The sequence below is a fragment of the Buceros rhinoceros genome, unplaced genomic scaffold, assembly GCF_000710305.1.
Source record: "Buceros rhinoceros silvestris isolate BGI_N320 unplaced genomic scaffold, ASM71030v1 scaffold10738, whole genome shotgun sequence".
Taxonomy (NCBI): Eukaryota; Metazoa; Chordata; class Aves; order Bucerotiformes; family Bucerotidae; genus Buceros; species Buceros rhinoceros.
This window is the reverse complement of record NW_010425308.1, coordinates 37387-57324: the sequence shown is the minus strand read 5'-3', so window position 1 is coordinate 57324 and position 19938 is coordinate 37387. Positions and strand designations below refer to the sequence as shown.

Sequence of the window (19938 nt, the reverse complement as noted above, 5' to 3'; positions counted from 1 at the left end):
CAAAGCGACACCCGCGGCTGCGTTACGGTCTTGCTTGTAAAAGGGTGGTTATTCCACTGGTTGCGCCAGGCTGCAATGCTTGTGCCCACAGCTGGTGGCTCCAGTACAGGCACTCAGAGGAAAAATAAGATGTTATGACTTCAAAAATGAGGCAAAACCACAGAACAGGCACATGCTGGCGGAGCGCGGAGACTGGGTCCAAGCAACATCTGCATCCCATGGAGGAAGGGGTGGGCACAGGGGAAGACCGAGCACTTCACCTCAGTTTAAACCCAAAGGAACACACTGAAACCAGGGAGTTACTAAAACCTGATAAAACCTAAAAGAAAATGTTGGAAGGGGGGGAAAAACACTTTGGAAAAATGACGTAGCAGGTGCCCGTTCTCCCACTGCTCGGCTTTGCTCAAGGAATAATCGTACGGACGTGGAGGGGTTCTCTGACCTTGATATACCAGATAACTTCCAGCGCCAGGGCTGAGGGTGGAAAAGGGGCAGGCAGGAAGAATGTCAGTGAATCCTGTGTCTTCCAGTGTTATTGTTCTAAACCTCACGCTCCGGCAGAATGAACCAGTGCTCTGAGGCAATCCCGTGTTTACCTATGCCCAAATTGTTATGCAAACACAGGAAGCCCTATTGGAGCAGAGGGAAGAGGCGCCAAGAGGCAGCGCTTCTCACCAGACCTCGCAGAAAAATGTTTTTCAATGTGGAAAGGGTGAGAGAGGTCACCCCCGAGGAATCCAGCCCAGGATCCTCCCAGCCTTTGCCTCTTCCATCCTCCTCCTCCTCTCAAATTCCCAAGCATGGGGAGAGACAGGCTCATTAAAGAGCGAGGCTCATTAAAGAGAGAGGCTCATTACCCAGCAACGCTGTCTGGGGGCTGCGTTTGAGCAGGAACCTGAAAAGGGGGAGAAGTACCGAAGGAGGGAGAAGCTGTCCTGTGCTCATGGGATTCACTGCCTGCGTTCCACGTCACGTCTCCCTCTACTCGTGCAGAAAATGACACCACAGAAGTTATAGGGACACTCTGAAGGCACACAGGGGTACTCGGCACCATCCCAGTGCAGATACATTTAGATCAAATTCATCTTGCGTCAACAGTAAAGATCTAACATAAAAAAGTCCGTCATGAACTCTCCAGTCACACCTTTGACTCCATCTGTAGCTGGTATGAGAGAAACTGCAGACAAACGTCTCTGACAAGTCCACTTCAACCTCCAGAAAAGGCCACAGATTTTCAGCAGCCTACAACAACCGAGCTTTCACAGAGCCATCGCTGATGGAGGACTGGTAAAACCCCACAAACGCACCCTCGGTGCTTGACAAAGGTCTCAGTGCCACCCGAGCTCGGTCGCTTTTGCTGCTAGATCATCACTCTACGGAACAAAAGCTCCCCACCAGCCAGAAACCTTTTCTCCACCCAGATACTGACCACATAAGCTCTCAACTTCTCTTCACTGAACTTCCTAAGCCAAAATTCGTTAACTGCTGGCTACAAGTCAAATTCCTAGAGAGCATTAATTATTCTTCTTGGCGTTCTAAGTCCTCCAGTGTACTGGAAACAAATCACGGACACCAAGAGCATAGATGCAACTTCAGAAGTGTCTCACACCAGACCTGCCCATGGACATCATCTCCACGGACATCCTCCCCCAGTCACTCCACCTCCCAAGATAAAGACGTTTGCTGCCACCACCCCCAGCATCCTCCCATGGTCGTTGCTATCAAAGGTCCAGCTCTTCACCCAACCTGCTTTCAACCCCTGGAGATGCGCAGCCTTGCCTTGGCTGTAAGGAAAGAGTCCAGCTTAGCTCCGGCAGCCTGCATGTAGCTCCGGGAGTCACACCAAGGATTTCACGTCTGGCAGGCCACGAAGGCCACTGGGTTGAGGCCACATTCCTGCAGGACACCACCGAAACCCCCCTGCAGCATCACTGCCCACTGTGACCAGTTTGTGAGAGCAGGTACTAAGTTTTTTCAGACCTAATTAACACGCACCGCTCTAATTTCACACAGTTCTGCAATTCCCAGTCAGAACATCGTGCAATACTGGAGACAAATGGCTTCAGGAAATCAACTGTATCGACGCGCAGTGAGTCAAACCCGCAACATCCGCAGAACAAGTGGGGAGAGGTGGGGTTTCCTAACATCTTTTGGAAGAAGCTGCCCTCCGGGGAAGCGCATTGCCCACAGCCTCCCAGTGCTAGACTGGTTTTTCAGCATTTAGCAACAGGGCAAGGTTCGTGCTCAAGCCATTTCCTACCGCAGGACGTTGATTTCTTATCCACCATCTTCACGTGCCGCGTCTGACTGCGAAGCCGGTCGTCTGTGTTCTCCACCAGGTTCGTGAGGTCATCGATGATCTCTGGGGAAAGAGAAACACAAGCGTTAATCTCCGAGCGCCGCAGCACCACTGCTGCACGAGCACGCGCCTGCTGGAGCCTCCAGAATGGAAACCAGCTGCACCCTTTCATTTTCCAGTACGACAGACCAACGATCCACGCGTGCTGAAAGGTTCAAATCCTGGGAAATGCTACACAGAGACAACAACAAGACAACCAGAGATGACAAGTAAAAGAGTTAGTACAGGAAACGGGAAATTTCAGTCCCTGGAATGGAGCATCTCAACACGTACGTAGCCTCTAAACCACATTCAGAATCACCATCTTCACAAGCACTTTGGAGCACATTTGGTGCAGTCTCAACCCACAGGGGATAAAGTCCTGCCTTGGTTCAGTTCAGAGATGTATGGACAGGAGTTCTGCAGAGCCCAAACTATCCCCCGGGAAAAGAGAAGTGAGTAAAACTTCTTCCACACCCATTTTTAACAAAGCAGAACAGAAAATTTCAAGCCAACCCATTCTCAACCTCGTACAACTGATGATTTTTTTGTAGTCAGGGAAAGCAGAGCAAAGTACAAGAGCTCTTATATCAGCACTTGAAAGGCAACAGTTTCCTCCAAAATCCACCTTCCTGCCAGAGGGGCTGGTTACGGAGGGTGCTCGTGTCCTCAGATCTCGCCCAGTAACAAGTGTTGCTCTGGGTACAGAGATAAAACCAGTCTGATTGTACATATGGATAACAAAACCCAAACCCAAACCAGTCAGGTTCCAAAGACACGGGAATTTTCACAGGCACGTGTAGCTCGGAGGTTTTACCCCACACCCTGAGAGTTGGGAGATTTCAGCATCATCCTTCTGATGCGTGTTTAAGTCTGCCCCACAGGAACCCCAGCGAATCCCTCTGTAAAATGACATCAGCATCTAAAAAATCTTGTACTTTGAAAATATGGATCTTTCTTCAGACACGAGCTCCAGATTCCCGTCCTGCAGCCGAAACCATTGGAGCGTTCACACTACGGGAGGGCCGAGGGCAGACGTCAACTGCCTCCCTGTGTGCGCAGCCCCCGTTTCACCCTACAGCCCTACACCAGTCAGCAGGAGCATCACTCCCCCGACACGGCCCTGCTCCAGACCCAAACTCACAGGTTTGGCAAGTTGTAATACTCCAGATTTGATTGTTCGTCCTGCTCCAAAACACGCTTTCCCCGGCACTGCAGGTGCTTTATTTGAACCGCAAGATTCCTAGGTCAGGTATTCGTTCTCCTCCTCCCACCCAACTTTCCCAGGTCTAACAGCTGCAAAGCGAACAACATTTTGGGGAAACTTTATCAGTCTGGAGTGATTCAGCCCACAGGAAAACCAGTACAATGCTGCCGGCAAAGGCAGCAGTTCTCATGTTTGCCTCTACAGGAAGAAAAAGTGCCGAAAGTTCCCATCGTTGTCAAGGCCAAAGTGATAAGCACGCTTGGGAAATAGGAGACTGTTCTTTGCCAACACTGACCAGACCCTCCTTGAAAAACATCCTGGTGAACAAGCTGCACCTCTATGAGAACAAATGCGAGCAGGAAAATTTTCTGTCATCATTTCGAAGGCCAAGGCACTGTGATGGGGATGGTGTCTAGAGCCTCTCCTCTCCCATCCCCCTGCACGAGCCATTCCCATCAGACCAACCCGCAGGAGCCATTTCCGAACCAGAAAGCTGGACTGTATGGCACGGGAGAAGCGCTTCTCCGTATCTGGATGTCTCTTGCTACAGCCATGTTTCAGGGGAGCAGGCCACCTCCCCAAGCAGGTAGCCCAAAGCTCAACAAGCCACCAGTTCTTTGACGTAAGCGGCAGTTATGACCAGAAGTGCTGGGGAACTCACAGCACAAGCAGGAGGAATGAGCAGGGTCTTCCCCTCCGTGGCTGAACTGGGGCTGGCATGGGGAGAAGGCCCAGGAAGGTTCTTACCCCCTCACCATCTGAATCAGAAGCCCAGCCCAGCAGTCCCCCAGGCCAGAGTGCCCTTGCAACCACCAACACCCTGCCCAGAACCATCCATCCACCCCCTCTGCACCCACAAACTGCTCAGTTTTGGCCCTTCGCTCCCAGAAGGACATGGAGGGGCTGGAGAGCGCCCAGAGAAGGACAGCAGAGCTGGGGCAGGGGCTGGGGCACAAGTGCACCGAGGAGCGGCTGAGGGACCTGGGGGGGTTGAGCCTGAGAAAAGGAGGCTCCGGGGAGACCTTCTGGCTCTGACAACTCCCTGACAGGAGTGGGGGAGGGGTGCGGTTGGTCTCTTCTCCCCAGGAACAAGCAACAGGATGAGAGGAACTGGCCTCAAGTTGTGCCAGAGGAGATTTACGTTGTCTCTGAGGAACAGTTCACCCTGTTGGGGTTGTCCCGGCCTGGCGCAGGCTGCCCAGGGCAGTGGTGGGGGCCCCACCCCTGGAGGGGTTGCCCAGCCGTGTGGAGGCGCTGCGCCTGGAGCAAAGGAGGCTCCGGGGAGACCTTCTGGCTCTGACAACTCCCTGACAGGAGGGTGCAGCCAGGGGGGGGTCAGCCTCTTCGCCCCAGGAACAAGCACCAGGATGAGAGGAACTGGCCTCCAGCTGTTGCAGGGGAGGTTGAGGTTGTCCCGGAGGAGCCATTTCTGTCCCATTGGGCTTGTGCAGGCGTGTCCCAGGCTGCCCAGGGCAGTGGTGGAGTCCCCCTCCCTGGAGGAGTTTCCCAGCCGTGTGGAGGTGCTGCTGAGGGACAGGGGGCAGTGGGGACCTGGCAGGGCTGGGGAATGGGGGGACTCAAGGAGCTGAAAGGTCTCTTCCAACCAAAGTGACTCCACTGTTCTAAACACCACCAACACCCTGCAGAGAAACATCCACCCCTCTACCCCAACAACACGCTGCTCTGGTGACGCTCAGGTTCAGAGCAGCTCTCAACCTTCACAGACATAAAGGCATTTCTCTCTCCACTCCACAGCACAGGAAACCCACTGGTGATACAGGCTGCATACAGCAGAGTTGAAAACTAGTGATGAATTTCTAAGGTGGGCAAATGTCCTGCTAGAGAAAACTAACTCCAGGGCTGCGAAAGTCTCCGGGGCACTGACAATCCTCCATTAGCTCTCAGTAGGCTCCTAAGAACCACCTCTTCTGACAGACAACCCACCTCCAGTCCCCTTTGCCCTTCAAGCTGGCAATTACATTCAGGATGAAAAAATGTTCTATCACCTTCCACTTACCTGACTCTGCCAGGAACAAGTTAAAACAAACTAGAGAGAGCTGAAAAAGGGGAAGGCAGGAGGTTCCCCTGTTGCGAGGGAGCAGACGGGCGAAGCAGGCGGACTGCTGCAGGGCTGCCAGCGACCTTACGAAGGACGTTCCTGCAACTCTGCACTGCAGACCACATCTAAACCTGGAACGCAAACCTAGCCAAGCTCTGCTCTCCAATAAAACCTTCCGCAGTACCCTAGTAGTAAATCCTGAGTAATTTAGGCCCAGCTGAAGTGGGAGAGGCCTGAAGGTTGCTCATCTGTGGGAGATGAGCCCGGACAGGACCTCCTGTAGCAGCAGAGACCTTCTGCTTGAAAACTAGCGTGCAGCCTTGCTCGTCCCTGCACACGTGTCCCTTTGCCAGGTCACGGCCACCAGCCAGGCAGGTACGTGGGCTTCTGAGCCCACGGGCAGCCAAGCACGAAAGCAGCAGGTTTCTGGAAGAAGGTAAAAAGCTTCTCCTCACCTCACCCCTTAGAGGCTGCAGCAGAGAAACACAAACCCACCTCTACAAATGCTGATGCCTTCCCTGGTGATCAGAGCTCTAGAATCGGGGCTGGAGCCCTCAGAAGGGCAGGATCTCTTCTGAAGCCTGGTGTACATCACACGCAAACACAGCAGTGGGCTCTACAGATCCCAGACCATATGTGCATATCTTAAACCAGGACAGAACTCAGGGAAGGCGTCCTCCGGTTTGTGGACACAAGCCCATCTGCAGCCCTGCCCTTGCTGCTCTGGCTCCGGGACCAGCGATGGAGGGCACAGGCAGCCCTCGGGGATCAGGACGATCTCCAGGCATGGGATTTAAGAGCAGATGGCAGGAAAACAACCACAGGTTGATGTATGCTGAAATATTTGACTTTTTTGTTGTTAAAAAGCCCTCCACAGCAGGTTTTGATCTTAGGCAACATGTTTTGGAGCAACGCAGCAAGCATGGGTCCAGGGCGGAAGAGGTGGGAGAAGCATCCCCATGGAAGAGGAGGAAGAGGCTGGAACCAGCAGCTGCTGGGTCAGTCAGCCCTCTCCAGTTCAAAACCCTAATTCTACCTCCTGGGGAGGAGAGAGGGGTTCACTGGAGAAAGCCTAAGCAAAGTGAGGAAAAGTTACTCCTGTTTAATAAAAAAAAAAATTTGAAAAAACCCACCAAATTCATTTTGGTTTTGCTTACTATTTTGTGTTAAAACGTCAAACGTTTTGTTTTGCCCATAAAACCAGCTGCAGCTGAACACAAAGTGTTCAAAAAAACTTCACTCATTGAATTGCCTCACCGGTCACAGCAAGCTGAGGCACTATCAGCACCTACCGTCAGCTCGAAAGAATCCAGGGCCCAGCAATGGACCCAGATCAGCACAAGATGAATTGGAGATGCGAGCACTGAAGAGTTAAACAGTAATTCTCCAAGTTTTATTGGAAAGGAAAATGGCAAGTGAAGGAACTACTTTGAACCTGGAGAAAAGGAGGCTGAAGGGAGACCTTACTGCTCCCTACAACCCCCTGACAGGAGGGTGTAGAGACGTGGCGGTTTGGTCTCTTCTCCCAAGTGACAGGATGAGAGGAAGTGGCTGGAAGTTTTGCCAGGGGAGATCTAGGTTAGATATCAGGAAAAACTTCTTTACAGAGAGCCTTGGAACAGGCTGCCCAGGGCAGTGGTGGAGTCCCCATCCCTGGAGGGGTTTCCCAGCCGTGTGGAGGTGCTGCTGAGGGAGGGGTTAGGGACCCTGGCAGCGATGGGGAACAGTTGGGCCTGATGATCTTATAGAATCACCTGGCTGGAAGAGTCCTTTGATTCTATGAACCCTGGATCATAAGGTCTTCCCGCTTTGCTTCTCTGTGCCTGGCTTCACCATCGCAAGTGATCCATTAAAGGGTGAGAAAGATGATCTTGGTATCATCTCTAATTAACTGGTTGCATTGTAAGCCCCACCAGGATTGCGTTTTGCTGCAACCCACGTCTGGATCCATCCACGCGTGTTCAGAAGCATTGGGCTAAAAGTGACAACCAGAACATAAAAACCCGTCCTGAAGTGGCAGTGAGACAGTGAGCTGGTAGCAGTGAAAGGGTGTATTCCTACACAGCTTTAAAATCACACCTGCTAATAGCTAGGAAAAGAAGGATTTACGCAAAGGACACCAAGAGAAAACAGACAATAAAAAAACTGAGCAGAAGAAACAGAGGTAATCCCAGGAATCTCAGAAAAAAGCTCATTCTTCATGCCCTTTCTCCTTCGAAGGCTTTGCTGCTGCCATGAAAATGAGAAATGTTCTGCTTTAATTCCTAAAACCGCCGCTGCCTTCTGTGAAAAGCTGGTCCTGCTTCTCTCCAGCCACGCACAGAGAATTGCAGAGCGTCCCCTGAGACGGGAATCCCACCCACTAGAGCCATAAGTCACCTCTCCGGGAAACAGCCATACATCACGCTCCGGCTGGTCTCCTGCGCCGAGGGCTCGCACCGGACGGGAAACCAACCCCTGAGCTGAGGCCAGGCCAGGCTCAGCCTGCTGTGTCCAAACGGACCCCCGTGCTTTTCTCCTCTGCTCCTCCTCAAAGCGGCTGCACAGCCTCAGGCATGGGCTTTGCCTGCGGTCCTGTCGAGCAGCAGACCGAGACCGCAGGTCCTCCATCATCACCACCACCAGCTGCCTTTCCCATACTCCCAAATTCTCTGTTGACATTTCTAAGAACCCTTCCTGCGGGTTTGAAACGGGACTTCTCTGGCAGCCCCATCTTCTGCATCAACTCAGCCCTCAAGTCTTTCTACAGCTGGCCAGGAGTTTTCCAAGGGAACCGTTTCCACTGGAAAAGCGTTTCACAGATGATAAAACCAGCACGTCCCAGAGCGCTCCGTGCGCCTGGACCTTCAGCGGTTCACCTTCATGCTGCCCTTTAGGCTGGAACACATCCCTGATCAGCTTGAAGCGAATAACCAGCTTTCAGCTTGCAAATTAAATTCTCAGTTTTGACAACAAAACAAGAAGCCCAGAGAGCAAAAGCCCCTTTTCCAGCCCGTTCAGCTGCTCCATCTTTCCTCCCTTTTTGACACCGATGCCAAGACCCCACCAGAGCCTGGCCAGCCCTGCTCTGCTCCAGTGATGCTGAAGACAGAAGAGCAAGTCAACCGCTCGGCCAAGAGATCACTCCAATGACACAAAAATAAAATTGCACCTTTCTTCACAGGGACTAAACAGCATCAAGCGATGCCGGAATTACGGCACATGCATCAACGCTGCCCGTTTTAATCAGAAAAGGGGCAACTTATGAGATTCACAACATGAAGTGCAGCACATGGACGCAGAGGAGATGATCCTATCCAACAGGTATGGATGCTGCTGCTCCCATCACCAGAGCACCCCAAACCAAGCCACCGGAGCCATCCTTGCTGTTTCCCCGATGAAGGAGCTCACAAGAGAGAAAGGCGACTCCTTACGGAGAAGCGGGAAGCTGCCCCTTTGGGGAGGGAAAGCCAGACTTGGCAGAGCTGGGCCACGTTGAGGAACACGAGGTTTTCTTTTGCAGGAAATCATGTGAGTTTTTTCCTACCCGTTCTCCACTCAAGAGCAGGAAAGCGCTCTGGTTGTGCTTCCATCCGGTGCCTCCCTGCTTCCACCCCACACAGCTGCACCCTCTTCCTGAAGACACAGGATTTCTTCTTTACTCATTTCTCCTTAAGCCATGGAGTTCCTGGGAAGGATGAATGTCTCTTCCCATGACCTAGAACAGGCTCTTGCACAACCAGAGTTCTACTTTCATACACAACCTTACGCTAATTAATTTTTCTTGCTTTTATTTAAAACACATAAAATGCCTCATTTGGTTTTGGCAGCTCCGTCTTTGAGCTGCCTTCATTCTGTCTGTGGAGTAAGAAACCCAAAGGCCAAGTGGAAGCGGCCACACAAAATACAGCACAGGCAGAGGGGAACAAACCCTACGCAAAAAAAAACTACGCTAAGGCTGGAATTTGGTGGAGAAGCCAAGCAGGGTTTCCCTCCCTCCGTGAGGACTCCGGTGCCTCAGGAGAAGAACGGGATACCACAGAAATGAATCATACACTGAATGCCAATCTCTATACGTCCAAACCCCGTAATTACATGGTAATAAGAAAGCGAGCATTGTTCCAGATGCCAGTGGTATGAAATGAAGATTGCAACTAATGGAAGAACATCAGAAACCTGCAGAACCTTCACACGTTGTGCCAGCTGTAACATCAAGGCAGAGTGAAAAGAGAAACACGCAGTGAAAAAGCCAAGAATCATAATTTCTCTCCACCACTGCTCGCCCTGCCCGGTTTTTGAAGCCCCTCTGAGGTGTGCGGCTCTCCGTGCCACAGGCAATACGTTCCTGCAGCCATGGGCTTCTCCTCGCTTCTTAGCTCCAAGGCAACACTCAAAATCTCACTGGTGTTCACGTTGACCCAAGCTCGGTGCCACTCAGGACACCGACGCTTTCTGCTGTGATGAGTTTTGCATTTCAAGCAAAGACCAAGATTCCTCCCCCCACCTTCCCAAATTTAACTGACATTTAATCTCTTTTTTGGCAGAACTTCACCTAAGTATTAAAACCCCCAAATACTATCTTCTCCAGGGGAAAAAACCTAATCATTCCTCTGCATTTCAGCAGTCTCACTCTTTAGCTCTTGCAGTTTACGGGGGCTCGATGGTCCTTGGAGACAGGCAGGTTCAGAAGCCCTCCTGCTGGGAAGGCATTTGACAACCATGTGCCATGTGTATGCAGCAGTCCCAGTGCTACAGGGAGGCAAGAGAGGATCACACCTGCAGGCAGTGTAGGGCAGGAGCTGGTAGACTTGCTTTGTGTCCAGGAGAGCAGGCGGGGGAGGACACAGCTCTTCTCCCCAGTGACCATTCCCAGTCTGCCCTCCAAGTGCACTTCAGCAGCCTGAGGCACTCAATGGTGCATCAGCCATTGCAGCAGAAGGTCCTCCTCCCAACACACCCCGTGGAGCCCAGGCCATGCCAGCTCTCCACCCCGAGGAATTCTTGCAGAGGAACAACTCCATCAGGATCAGGATTGCTCCTGGTTCCCCGAGTTCCTGACAACAGTGAAAAATGCATAAACTGGAAAGAACAAACTGCTCCAGAGTCCTACGACCTCTGCCTGGCCTTTAGGAAGTAAAGAGCAGCCTGAGTGCCCAGCTCAGAAGGCCAAGGACCAGCACATGCCTTCAGCATAACCTTTTCCCACCAGTTCACCAAAGCTTCAGCATCTTTAAGGACAACACTGGCTGAAACAAGAGGAAGCTATTTGTTCTGCTACAGAAAACCGCACCATCTGCTGCAAGGACTAAGAGGACACGTCCAGGACCACTGCTTCCACCACACACTACCCTGCAGACCACAGCCAAGCAGCCTCGCTCATCCTTCACAAAACACAGAAGATTATAACTGGGTCGAGCTTTGAGCTCGAAGTTCTGTGAGCAACACAGAACACTTCATCCCCTCGAAAGCAGGTTCAGAGGCGGACAATACACGGCAGTGACAAGGGACCATCCCAGGCCATCAGCCGCAGAAGCACTCATCAGATCATTCACAGCTAAAGAGAAACGCTGAGACAAGAGCAGTATCGATTCCAGCGAACCCGGGTATTAGTTAGAGCTGTTATTTTAAAAGCGCACACTGAGAATTTTTCCCTTTTCCAGCTGCTTATTTTGTTTTATTCGAACAAAACCCATGGACATTAATTTTAGCTGTATTTAATTGAATAATTTCTCCGGGGAATAGTTCAGGGCGGGTTTGAAGGCAGCCCGTTTCCAAGAGCCATTACTAATTGGCATATACCCCCACGTCAGTGTGCCAACCAAAATAGTCCGCTTTACTGTTACTGGAACTGCTCTCCGTCCAGATGTGTTGAGCACTCACCGTGATATAAGGCAGACAGTAACCATATTCACATGATACAGAACCTGGAGTATCCTTCCCCAGTTATCCGGGAGGAGATAATAGAATACTTCTAGCGGAGGAGACGAGTATAAAGGCAGGTCAGTCGTTTCTCCCCTTTACTCCCAACAAGTGATTTTTCCTTTTATTTACCGTGTCTAAAGCAGACCAGCACAGTTACCTGCCATCAAATGGACATTAATATTTTAAAAATCCCTCTAGTAAGAAATATAAACAGTTGTCCCCGATTTACAGCACTCCCCGAGGTCACCATTGCTGCCCACCACTGCGCAGTCCATACGGCGGCATACCAAGCCCTCAGCAGTCACTGGCTCCTCCTCGTAATCATCTCCTGTTTTTATTCAAATCCCAAATCTGGGTGCTCTAGCAACACACCAGTGTAGAGACTACCAAAGGTAGTCTCTTCCAGGTGAGACTACCAAAACTTCCAGCAAAATCCTCAAATTACAGGGACAATATCATTAAACTATTTTTTCTCCAGACTTGACTTTCAGCGAAAGCAAGGAAATACTGCTGATAGACTAAAGAATGGGAAACTGCCTCTCTAGGAAAGCCCGGAGCACTAAGAGCCTGGAAGCCCACTTAGGTTTGTATAACAAAGTGCTGCCAAACAAAACGCTTTCCCTGTTATTTGCTTGTTTTCTGCAAACTTACAGCAGAAAATGACAGGACAGAAGCTAACTCAGACTCTGTATTTGTTTTCCCTTTATGCAAACTCTCAGCAGGATTTTTAAAATACTGACATCAGAAATTCTTCCTAACATTCCCCCCTGCTTTTGTTCGTAACTAATGCTTCCCCTGTTCACACCCCATTGCAATAATTTCCGTAGGTATCAATAGCTTTAATTACAAATACACATCGGTCGCCCTAATGGCACTGAGGTGGAAGGTGACAGCAATTCTCCACGAACCAAGCTCGGCTGCTAACCACTGCAAGCGGAGGATTCCAGTCCAGTTCTCAAAAAAACCTCCACAAAACAAACCAACCTTAGGCTATACCCCATAAAGATGTTGTCACTTCAAGATTTACCTGACAGTCACCACTTCTCAAACTGGGGACCCATCGCAATAAGGCACCACAGAACCAGGACTTAGTTCTACTGAGAAAGAACAAACCACAACAGTGAGACAGAGCATCTCATCCGTGTGGGTCACAGCCACCTCGACCCAGATCTACACCTTTCTTCCATGAGAGAAAAATCAATTCTCATCCATTTTTGCAACCTTGAAAGTAACTGTAGTTAATTACTTTGGGCATCTACAGGAGGACTCTTAAAAGCCAGCTCGTTGCCTGCTCCAGGTTTCCTCACTGGAGGTGCTGGCCATAAATCCACCCTGGCCTTGCACGCCATCCGACAGCCCCACAATACAGCCCGACAGTCCGACCCTGTTGGGCTGGGAAGGGCTCTTTGATGCAGCGGGCTGTGAGCGACGCCGCGGCACGCTGATGGATAACCCGCCGAGGCCGGCTCCTGCCTCCGGGACAAAGGCCCCGTCACTTGGGAGTCCCGGCAGAAGTTTCCCAAGCACCTTTGAAAGAAAAAAACCTCATTTCTCAAAACCTGCCTGCGAGACAGCCCCGGCTCTAGGGCGATTTAAAGTGATGATTATAAATGGCTCATGTCATTTCGGCCCCAGGAGAAAAATCACCAGATTGTTCAGCTTTGCTGGGAGCGAGGCCGAGCAGAATGGCCCCACTCCATGGCGAGAGCCTTCAAAGAAACAAACCCTGGAATTCCTGGGATGTCTAGCAGGCTACCCAGGGTGGACCAGCTCAGTGCTACTCAGATTAAAGAAAACTCAACCCAAAAGACAGGACCGAAGCCTCCCCAAGGTGTTAACTGCCACACTGTCGCCAACCCAAGAGAACAGCCCATTTTTCACGTTAAAAAGCTCAGAAGTTAGGGCAACACTTTGTTGCTGCCACAGCCCCTACCATTGAGGATTATCCAACAACTGGAGATCAAGTGGTCTCGGTTTTGGAGCAGATTAAGAAGATTGGGAAAAATGATCAGCCGTGCTCTTGCACAGCTGGAGACCAAAAATACAGCACAGGGAGTGCAGCTTGAGGAGCAACAAGGGAATAGAGCGCAACGTGCCGACGTGATGCTGCCTTCAGCGAGCTGAGCTTAAGCAGGGTGTTCCTTTCCTTCCACTTTCATTCATTTTATGGATGGGCAGTGCCACTCTTCAGGCGCTACGAACACGCAGACCAGTGACCTGCCACACTCCAGAGAGGTTCTCGGGGTGACCAACAGCGCAGAGCTCGGCCCCCTCATTAACCCTCACCCTGCAAAGGAAGATGGAGTTTGTTGTTTATTTTTATATTCAATGAAAACGCACTGTAGAAATTCGATGAGCATCCTTCCCTCAGAGAGCCCAGCCGAAGCCTAGACTCTGAGTGAGCAGCTTAAACGCCATGAGCTCCTCACCAAGAAACCCCAAAACACACAGCAGCAGGTGCAAAATTCAGTTTAAACAAATTCCACTGGTCAAGTCCTGGCTCCTAATCACGGGAAAAATGGTCCATGAGCCTCAGATGGGACTAGGAGTTCACACTATCTCTGAACCAATCTTCATGGAGAGCCCTAAGGAAGATGGCCTTCAGCACACCCACACCCAAGCAATGAAGACCAGTAACAGCATGCTGGGAACATACCAGAAGGGTCACGAGGCCAGGTGGAAAGATGTCCCTCACCAGCCTGTACCTTACAACCAGAGGAGCTGACAAAACCTCCAAGGAAGTTCACCAAAGCCACCTCCAGCAGCCGCTAAAAGCTTATTCCTACCAGCCAACAGGTACTGCCAGTCTTCTCCACATGCTCCATACGCCCGCAGTTAGACCTCTTTGAAAATAAAACTCAGCCTCACCTCAGCCCTGAGAGCCTCCTTCACTTCTGCTCAGAGAAGAGGAAGACACAGAACCATGTAATAATGAGCTGTCAAGTCTCCAAAACACAACTGCCATTGTAATGAACGTTCAGGCTGGTGATAAGCCAACAGAGCATTCAAGTCTTCACCAGGAGAGCATCATGCTGTGGGCAGCTGCATGGCATTATCCTCTCAGATCAGGAAGGAGGGGGAAAACCACTTGAAAACTGGTCTATCAATCACCAGAGGAATCAGAAAACTTGAAAGTGCTTCACAGTTACAATATTGAAAGGAGCTGATAACGCCAAGGTCAGCCCAGGCACCTGGGCCCCCAGCTGACACACTTCATCAGGCTCCACTGGAACCAGTGGTAATCGACTCAATTAGCAAGAGGAACACAACATCTAACGGTGCTCAGGGCTGAGCAAACAGCCAGCATCGGCTGCACTGCAGCGAAGGCACTTCTCAGAGCGCTGGAATTGTATGTGTCCCATCACTTGCCCAGGAGTCTGATACAGCCCAAGAGCAGAGAAAAACATCTCGAGCTGATGGCTCAGAAATATTCCATTCCAAGTCTGCTGTCAGGGAAAAAGTTCCAATTACTCGGAGAAGTGGTTAAAACAACAGGGAGAGTGGAAGAAGAACTTCCACAGATAAGACGACCTTGAGTCTATGCATCCTGGTTGGCCTTAGCTAATGATTTTCTTGCTTCCCACTTCCTTCCACCAGCAGTTGTGCCAACTTTCCACATGCCCTCCCATGGATTTTCTGCAGATGTGGCTGAACACTCACTGTTTAGCGTGGCTCCGTGCCCGTGGATTTCTGCAGAGCAAGGGAAGGCTCTTATACAGAGGGAGCCCTTATACAGCTGCTCCGCTCCTCGATGATTTTCTCCTTTCTACAGTTCATTTGTTGGAAGGACCAAAAGTGATTAATTGGCAGAAGCTGCACAAAGCTGAGGGTTTAGTGCCACTAAGCAACGTGTCTGCAAGACACTTCAGGAGACCGTGGCTAAATACTGATTTCATCTCAACGCACGAGCTCTGAATTCCAGCATGACAAACTCCAGCGCAGGAAGGAAACTGTGAGCCTCCACTTTATCAAGCTGCACAAATACCCGGTTTATCAAACTGAAGAGATTACTGGTGCTTATTGTGCTTCTCCTGCAAGTGTTTGCTCTCAAATGCATGGGAACAGGCAGCACACTGCCTTACTGCAGCAGCAGAGTTCATATATCAAACAACATTTCTCTGGCCAAACTACTTTGTTTCAAAAAAAAAAAAAAAACAAAACAAAACAAAACACAAAACAACGAAACCAAAAAACAAAACCAAGAAGAAAAAGGGAAAAAAATGTGACTATAGATAGGGCAAAAAATTACCCTCTAGCTCTGCGTGTACATTCGCAGGGTCACTATTTCTGATCACTCCACTTACAATATCCTGCTTTAAAAAAAATACAGATACTACAAAAGGCACTTGTAGCCCAGGGGTTTCTTTTTCCTAGTTTTTAACGGTGAGCCGTTTTTGTCTGTTGCTAAACCCGTTTCTCAGCACACTTGTACTAACCTGCTGCTCCACAACGTGGTGAAACGGCAGAGCCCTTCCTGACAAGAACCAGCATCACCTGCATGTACAACTCGTGCCTCTTCTATCTGAAAAACCGCTGACTGAGGCTTCCTAAACCAGATCAGAAGAGAACACATCAATCGCATTATTAGCCTCAAACATAGAGCCACAAGCTTTTGACTTTTTTTGCCGTAAGCCGCAGCACAAAGCTCTGCCATCTCCATCCCATTCAAGGCAACTCGAGAGGAGCAGCCCAGTAAGATGTGCCCTTCGAACCTGTGAGGCAGGAGTTCAGGTTTAAGACCTCTGGTAGCGCAGGCTCCTACGTCTGCTCTTCCCATACGGGCTGGGAGAAAGTGATATATAAGAAGTTACATGTTTTAATCTTTTTTTTTTTGAAAGGCCAATGAACTCCTGCTGCACCATTTCCAACCCAAACAGTTCTGAAACCCAAACGGATGTTGATAGAGGGATGCACTGTATGACTCTTCATGAGCACAAAGGATCAGCTTCAACGGCTTGGCTGAGGCCATTGTTTTTCTCTAAAAAAACCCCGTTTGGGACATTACCCACCACTGTCACACCCTCTTCCAGGTCAGTCGTGCTGTGGAGAATCCCTGTGCTCTGGTCAGACCCTGCAGTGGGCATGACAGTGGATAGGTGCTGCAGCAGACCTGCACCTCTGGGCCTTCCTCCCCGCACCCCAAACCCAAGGATAATCCTATTTACAGGCTCCCTCGTGAAATTAGGGGGGTCAGCTTATCAAATCAGGAAGTGTGAGCTACTGTCTTTACCAACGAACAGTGGGGAAACACCGTCATTTCCATGTGAGCACTCATGGTCGTCCCCCCAGCACTGCAATACCCCACCCGTTCTTTAAATTGCAGGAAGACATATTTTTATTATTTGACACATAAAATGTGATGAAGCATCTGCTGTGGGCAGCAGCAGGTGCACCCAGAGGCAAACGGTACCTGCAACCTGTTTTCAAGACTCCAGATTTCGAAGTTTCACATCAAGACTTCAGATGTTCCGGGCCTCAATCTTAAATTATTTTTTCAAACCCTCTTAAAACACATTTAATCCTTTGTTTTCCTTCTGAGGAGAAAGCTTTCACATCTGGACTGTCAACCTGCATTCCAAAGCATTAGCCTGGCAAACTCAAGCCGCCGAGCTGTAAATCTCCGAGAAGACGACTTGTCACGGAAAGCGCAACTCAGCATTAACGATGGGCCCAGAGCAGCAAGAAAGGCGTCATAAAAAGCCCAAACAATGCAGGCAGCCCCAAGAGGACTTTGAAAATGAATCCTGCTGTCTGACAGAGGCAAGCTGACCTGACCCCACCAACCCAGCCTTGCCGCAGCATCCCCGTACCCGGCTTTAATCTGAAACAGTCGCCTCGGAGCCCACGCGAGCAACCCCCAGTTAGCACCACCACCACCTCCAGTGGCTCTCTTCTGGCTACGAATCGCACAAGCAATATGATAGAAAGCACCACGATAAGCTCCAAAGAATTAAATTCTTCCAGCCAGGCATCAGTGGAAATCCAAACACCAAAAGCAAAGTGGAACCAGCGGTGAAAGGGTGTAGACCGGTAAAACTGATAAAACCAGAAAATCCTCGTGTCCTGCGCGCCCCAAGATAACAGCATGTTACTGGAGTATCTCAGCTGATGCAATAAAAACATGTTAATGTAACATTTTTTGATCATTGCACCATTATATATTCAGATTTTTAGATGCAGAAGTTAGCTGCTAAAGTGATTTATTTTCTTCTCTTTTAGAAAGAAAGCAGTTTGGGGAAAAAACACTTCAGGCTTAACTGAGCTTTAGAGCAGCTTGGCAGAAGGGACTGGTGATGCGCAGAAGCCACCTGAGCCACAACAGTCCTGTTGGTCAGCAATTCTGTCGGCACTCGCTTCACACAATGCTCCACGGTCTAGTTCAGTTACCTACGCTTCATAGTGAGCTGCTTTATCACATCTCCCTTCCCACCAAACACCCAGTGCAGAGCTTCGCGGGGGGCTCTGAAGGTTATTTCACTCTGTCAGCTCTGTGTCTCTGCTGATCTCCACCACCTCCAGCTCATCACCTTCATTGCTGAACGCCTTGGCCGAGGCCTCTTGTTCCAAACACTGGATCAATGCTCTTCACCACCAACTCAGAACAATTCTGCTGAATTAACAGTGCTACCACAACGCTCTGCTGCCATGTGAGGTCTGCCAAAAAATGCCCTTACCCTGTAACAACCGTAAGTTGGTAATGCATGCGGTTACTAGATCCATGCTGAGACCTTCCTGTCTGGTTCCTAAATGAACACGAAAACACGGTTTCACCCCAAACTAAGACCAGTACTATGACACCTGTACTGTGACACCCGAAGGAAAACCATTGCGTAGGAGCATGTCGTTATCCCCCTGCTATCAGCATCCTGGGCCACCACAATGACTTCCTCCTCTATTTGGCGATGCTGCCTATCAACTTTTCCCACTCCGCTCCCCACCTCATGCTCTCCACCTCCACCACCAGCTCAGTGAGCTCCAGGCTGTACCTAGACGGATGTCCACGTCCCATTGCTCCCGAGGGCATCGGAAGCAAGAGGTCGAGGGGAACAGATGCCACACGCTGCCCCTGGCTCCTGCCCTCCCCGGAAGTGCTGCTGCTGTGACGGCGCTGCGAGCATCCCTTATCTGGGAGGGGCTAGGGGACTACCCGGCATCTTCTACCTGCAGACCTTCCAAAAAAAGGTACTATTATAAGATTAAAACCTGGCTGAAGAAATCAAGTGTGGAAATTCCTTTTATTAGGGCTGTGGATCAAGCGTTATCAGGTTTCAGGACTCAGAGGGCAGGCTCTGGCAGCCAGGCAGGTTTGTTAATAGCTATTCCAGCTGCCGCCGACTGGTTCTGCTCACCTGGGTTTTGTCAGGCTGAAACAAGACACGCTGCCATGCCCTGCGTTAAGAGTTACACATTTCTCCTTCATCCCCTAATACCAAGTGCTCAGCGTAATTAAACTGGTTGACACAACGCCTCCACCAGCCAGCACGTACAGATACCCCATTCGCTACCCACGACACCGGGGAGCCATGGCTTATTCCTGGCAGAGGTCTCAAAAGGGAAAAAAAAGCTGGATAAGCCCCTAGAAGAGTGTCCGCTCCGGTCTGCGGTCCAGGAGCAACTATCCAAAAGTTTGAGTTAACACTTGAAACCGGGCAAAAAGGACAATAAACAGGCAAGAATTTGACCAAACAGTGCAAGTATCATCATGGGGTGATGTCCCTACATCTGCTACAGAGCACTGCACCACAGCAACCGAGAGGCAAAGAGGCTCCAAGGAGGTCCTGCAGGTCACATCCAGGCTGGCACACTCACACCAGCAATGACAGCTTTAGGGTGGCAGTCAGTGCCCGGCCTAAAATCTTGTCATCTCCAAGGCTGAACGCTTCTCTAGGTGAGCCTCCAGGTACTGTGGCACAGGACGGAGAGCAAAGGGGTAGAAAGCAGTGATAGGAAGAGCAATGGAGAAAAACCAGAGAAGAGCTGGCGGAAGGAAAAGGGATGGCCTGGAAAGCTGGCATGTTCCCTGACCTCGACCTTGACTGCCCAGATTGGTTCAGACACTTTGATTCTCTGGCTCAAGCTGTGATCACGAGGCATCAGGTCCTTCTCAAGGAGGCTTAAACAGAGCACTGCAAACCCACCTGTCAAAGCCTGACATCCTTCGCCAGCAGCATCTGAACACGCAGCGAGCTGAAACGTTCCTCTTCCGTAACTCCAAAGCCTTTTGAAATCTTTCCTAAACTCAACCTTTCGGGTCCCCAGCTCCCCTTTCCTCTCCTACTATCGCCTATTTTCCAAACTCTCAATGTCCTGGGGATGCCGAAGGAGAAGGACACAGAGAGCAGATGAAAGCCCCGAACCAGTGCCCAAGCCAGCCCAGCACCTCCTCCCGTCCGAACCGACAGCACTACTCGAATTGGCCTGTCCCAACTCCAG

At 50.4% G+C, this 19938-nt stretch overlaps 1 protein-coding gene across 1 annotated transcript in view; it reads right to left on the bottom strand.

Annotated features, from left to right (window-relative positions):
- STX8 (syntaxin 8) overlaps positions 1-19938 on the bottom strand; it is a gene marked incomplete at its 5' end in the record, with an annotated part of 94815 nt that overhangs the window by 37499 nt on the left and 37378 nt on the right. The window contains one exon of the mRNA XM_010141098.1: positions 2261-2362. Coding sequence (XP_010139400.1) covers positions 2261-2362 — 102 coding nt within the window. The remainder of the gene's footprint in view (positions 1-2260; positions 2363-19938) is intronic.